The sequence below is a fragment of the Anarhichas minor genome, unplaced genomic scaffold (assembly GCF_050575085.1).
Source record: "Anarhichas minor isolate MPS153535 unplaced genomic scaffold, ASM5057508v1 ptg000024l, whole genome shotgun sequence".
In the NCBI taxonomy this organism is placed as follows: Eukaryota; Metazoa; Chordata; class Actinopteri; order Perciformes; family Anarhichadidae; genus Anarhichas; species Anarhichas minor.
In genome coordinates, this window is record NW_027466470.1 from 707,456 (window position 1) to 712,868 (window position 5,413).

General features: G+C 39.9%; 1 protein-coding gene across 1 annotated transcript; it reads left to right on the forward strand.

The window, feature by feature from the left end:
• The first annotated feature begins 1,860 nt into the window (after window positions 1-1,860).
• Window positions 1,861-5,413, forward strand: LOC142955952 (uncharacterized). The gene has a single exon (XM_076097219.1). The coding sequence runs from the start codon at window positions 1,994-1,996 to the stop codon at window positions 5,411-5,413; it is 3,420 nt and encodes a 1,139-aa protein (XP_075953334.1). The 5' UTR covers window positions 1,861-1,993.

Consider the following 5,413-nt stretch of genomic DNA (forward strand, 5'->3'; position numbering starts at 1 on the left):
TCAAACATAAAAAAAATAAGTAGATAGGTTTGCAGTTTTCAAGGTGTATATTTCAAATTGCATCTCTTACACACATGAAAATTAAGTTATGAACACCGGCTGAATATCTATTATCAGAATCATAATAACTGTATTTTAACTGCTACTGTGTAAAGAGAATACTGCTGTTAAAATAACCTTATTTGTTTAAAGTGTTTGCAAACCAAATGTTATTGCACTTTTGTTCATATAGCAGTACTTTAAAATAAAAGTGCGCAATACACTACTTTTGAATTAATTATTGAACTTTGCGCATAACAATGAGATTAATGGCGATTAATCGCAAAAAAATCATGTGATTAATCGCGATTAAATATTTTAATCGTTGCCCAGCACTAGTTTTTATTTAAGTTTTTCACACAACAATCACATTAAACAATTTCAATTCAATGAAACAGTTACAGTGGCTACAATAACTAATTCTAACATTCCCATTTTAATAAGTTCTCCTCTTTATCAGCTTTCACTGATTTTGCTATGAGGTATAATCCACTAGTTAGGGGAAAAAGGCCCCCCTTTTTCTTCTCTCTGCTCTGCTCTCCTCCCGTGAGTGCAGGCTCTCAGTCAGCTCTCTGACATTCCTACGTCTATCTTTCCTTTTTATGCTGTCCTCTGATTGCAAAAGGGTCTTATTTTGGGTAACTAAAAGGGTCTTATTTTGACCATCTCTGAGGGGGTAAGACCCCTAAAGGGTCTTCCGTTCCCTTTAGAGTGGGTAAGAAGTCTATCCCATTCTCTAGTTGGGGGAGAAGCCCACATCTCACAGATCTTCTGCTGCTTTTTATGCTGATCTAAGGCTGGCACCTCCTCCATTTCATGTGTCACTCACACATGAGTCCTCCTCTTTCTAGAGCTGACACAGAATGTACTGGTTGTAACTGGTTTGATCCTGTTCAGAAGAGTAAGGATTCTAAAAGTTTGGAGTGACTATTTTATATAAGGCATCTATGCAGTTTATATGGTTAATTACATCTATCATAAAATAAAACAGTTCATATTACGATGGTTATAAAAAGTGTAAACATGCTATATGTTGTGCTGGTTATACTTTGAAATCAAAAGGATTACAGGTTATAATAGTTATACTTTTATGCTTTCATACTTTTCTACGATCTTTCTACAATATCCGCAACTATTATTTGGAGTAGTTATAACTGAATTGCAGATGTCTGGATTTGTCATTTATAGATGCGTGACGAGTTTTCATTGACATTACTGCTGATATCTATAATTCAGTTTTGACTAGTCAGAACGTTATAGATATATTGAATAGAAATTATGACTAGTCACAATGTAATCACGACTAGTCAAAATTACGTTAATATCTTTAATATTAATTACAGATAGCTAATACATGTTAAAACGACTTGCCATATTTCTACTAGTCAAAATGACAGTCATTGTGCATATATCCGAAATGAATGTTACTTTGGGTTACATTATCCAAAATGCAATTGTTATCTGTAATGGGAAATCGCATTTCCATGAGTCACAATCCATTTTTAACAAGTAGTAATTAAATTGTAATTACTGTGATCGTTATTTTTACTGGTCAAAAAGGAATTACTGATATCTATAATTGAATTAAAGATATCTGTAAATCAGTTTTTACTAGTCTTATTACAATTTCTAAATGTCAAAGTATGTGTATATATATATGAGTAACTTCCCCACTTCTTTTTTGGCAGGCATAACACTATGGGACTGCGATGACTTGGAAAAAGATACAAGAGAGAGACCACAACCTAGCAGTGACTTTGAGATAGTTGCATCTGATTCAATTGACGATAAATCTACAGCGTTAAAGGTTGAAGCCTCTCTGAAAGCAAGTTTCTTAGGTGGACTGGTGAAGGTTGAAGGATCGGCCAAATACCTGAATGATCACAAGACATCCAAAAATCAGGCCAGAGTAACACTGAACTACAAAACTACCACAAATTTCCAGGAACTGTCCATGAATCATCTTGGAAGAGGCAATATGAAGCATCCAGATGTCTTTGATAAAGGATTAGCAACACATGTAGTCACCGGTATTCTTTATGGGGCACAAGCCTTCTTTGTCTTTGACCGTGAGATGTCTGAAAGGGAAAATCATCAAGACATTCAGGGTAACTTGAAGGTGATGATCAAGAAGATTCCCTGCATTAAGATAGAAGGTGAAGGTTCCCTGAAGATGGAAGACAAGGACACAGAAAATGTTGAGAAATTCTCCTGCAAATTCCATGGAGACTTTTCTCTTGAAAAGAATCCCGTATCCTTTCAGGATGCAGTACATGTCTACCGAAGTCTGCCAAGACTGTTGGGAGCCAACGGAGAAAACGCCGTACCAATGAAGGTCTGGCTGTTGCCACTGACAAGTTTAGATTCTTCTGCTGCTAAACTTGTACGTCAGATAAGTTTAAGATTAGTTCAAGAATCCCAGAGTGTCCTTGAGGACTTCAGTGAGCTGGAAATCAGGTGCAATGATGCATTGAGAACCACCAATGCACAGAAGTTCCCACAGATCTGCAAAAAGATTAAAACTTTTAAAGAGATGTGCTCTGAGTTCAGACTGGAACTCCAACGAACCTTGGCAAAGAAACTTCCATCAATCCGAGGAGGAGGAGAAGAGGAGGCTGTGCTTGCAGAGATTCTGAAGAAAATACATTCTTCTCCTTTCAACAGCAACAACCTGAACGAGTGGATGGACTGTAAAGAGAGAGAAATCAACACGTTAAAGTCTTTCACCACCATGATGAAAAATACTAAGATCGTTTCATCTCAAAATGATCTTCATGAAGAAAGTCTCAGTGCAGAACATGTGGTGTGTTTTGTCTTCACCTCTTTGGGAAGTGTTGAATCGTACCTCTCGACCTTATCAAACTACTTAAGACAAACACCAGACAACTCTCAAGATGCTCACACTCAGGATGTAGAGAAGGACCAATGGTTCCTTTCCAACAAAGTAGCAGATACATTGAGGGACAAAGCAAAGCTCTTCAGTGATTTTGCAGAAGCCAACAAGGAGAACAAGAACATTAAGTTCTTGACCTTGGGATTAACAAATGAGGCACAGAAAGGTTTAAGCATCTACCTTTATAAAGACGGCTTTTCTGTCAGTGAGAACTTTGAGCCACCTTCAAAGCCTGAAACAGGAACAGTAAGTGACACAAACCACAACAGTGTGACGCTGAAGATTTCTCCACCCAAATGTGGAGCAGAGAACATCACCTCCTACTCTGTTGAGTACTGTGGCAGTGGAGAGGATGGATGGAAACAGAAGACGGCATCCAAAGATGAAGAAGTCACAGTGAGCGATCTGAGTCCTAACACAGACTATGTGTTCAGATGCAGAGCAGTGACCTCAGCAGGTGTTGGGCCAGCCTATGAAGTCAGTGGTTCCATTAAAACCTTACCTTGCAGCCCTCCTGGAAAACCTCGAGTTGAACCAAACTCAAGTGAGATATCAGTCAGCTGGGAGAAACCTGCTGAGCTTGGACAAGATGTCCACACTTTGAGCTACATTGTGGAGTACGCCGAAACAGACAACGGGGGGAAAGAGGAAGATCTCCAATGGAACCAAATAATGTCAACGGCTGAAAAGGCGATCATTTCAGGACTTCAGTCAGAGACAGAATATGCTGTCAGGGTCAGATGTGATTGTGGTGTAGCCGACAGAAGCAAAGAAAGCATCACTGTTAAAGTCTGCACAACAAAAAGTGAATTTGCACGTCTTGCAGAATACCTGAAACATATTAGCAAGAGTATAAATTCTAAATCTCCCTCAGTTTACAAACTGCCTCTTCTGACACAAGAAGATATGGACATAGATGGGTGCCGGAAATTTAACTTTGGCAAAGAAAGCATGAGGCAAAATCGCACAATAATGCTTCTTGGAGCGACCGGATCAGGAAAGTCTACTCTGATCAATGGAATGATCAACTACATTGTTGGTGTGGAGTGGAAGGACTCTTTCAGATTTAAATTAGTTAATGAGGATCAGTCTAGATCACAAGCTGAAAGCCAGACCTCTGAAGTCACTGTGTACAAAATCAACCACCAGGAGGGATTTAAAATCCCTTTCTCTCTGACTGTTGTGGACACACCAGGGTTTGGGGATACAAGAGGAATAGGGAGAGACCGGGAGATCACAGAGCAAATCAGGAGGATTTTCACCTCCGCTAATGGAGTTAGTGAGATTGATGCAGTGTGTTTTGTGACTCAGGCCTCTCTTGCACGACTAACTGCAACACAGCGGTATGTGTTTGATTCGGTGCTCTCCATATTTGGCAAAGATGTGGCAGAGAACATTGCGATGCTGGTGACTTTTGCAGATGGCAAGCAGCCACCGGTTCTTGAGGCAATTAACATCGCTCGGGTTCCATGTCCAAAAAACGACATAGGGCTTCCAGTTCACTTCAAGTTCAACAACTCTGCAGTATTTGCAGGCAAGAGAAGCAGCAGTGACGGGGACTGTGATGAGGATGACAACTTTGACGAAATTTTTTGGAAGATGGGTGCCAAAAGCATGGAGAAGTTCTTCACTGCTTTGCATAAAATGACAACCAAAAGCCTGGTAATGACCCAAGAGGTTCTCAAAGAACGGAAGCACCTTGAAACAGCAGTTGAAGGTTTGCAACCGCAAGTTAAAGCTGGATTAGCAAAACTTGAAGAAATCAAGTCAACTAAAGAAAAGATTAAAGACCATGAAACGGTCATGACTTCAAATGAAAACTTTGAGATTGAGGTGGATGTTATTAAGCCAATCAAAAAAATACTCACAAAGAAAGGAGAGTACATTACCAACTGCCAGAATTGTTCAGTAACATGCCACTACCCATGCGGGATCGCTGATGATAGCGAAAAACGTCAATGTGCATCAATGGATCAGTTCGGGATGTGCACTGTCTGCCCTGGAAAATGCATTTGGAATTTGCATTTCAACCAGACATACAAGTGGGATTATGTTCAAGTAAAAGAGAAGCAAACACTGCAAGAGATAAAAGACAAGTATAAAAAAGCAACAAAAGAAAAGATGACTGTTCAGGAATTGATTGAGAGGCAGGAGGAAGAGATCGCTGAGCTTCAAGACATGATAGTCTCCCTCATGGATCAGTCAGCTCACTCTATAACTCGTCTGCAGGAGATCGCCCTGAGGCCTAACCCGCTGACCACTCCGGAGTATATCGACATGCTGATTGAAGGAGAGAAGTCAGAGGCCAAAGAGGGTTACAAGGCTCGAATTCAGTCTTTGATGGCAATGAAGGACAAAGCAAAAATCATCTCCAAAGTAGCCAAACGACGTAAACTTACAAAAACGGAGGAGGAATTGTCTGAAGAAAAACAGGAGAGGAAAAAAAAGAAGGGTTGGTTCAAGAATTTCTTCGGACGTTAG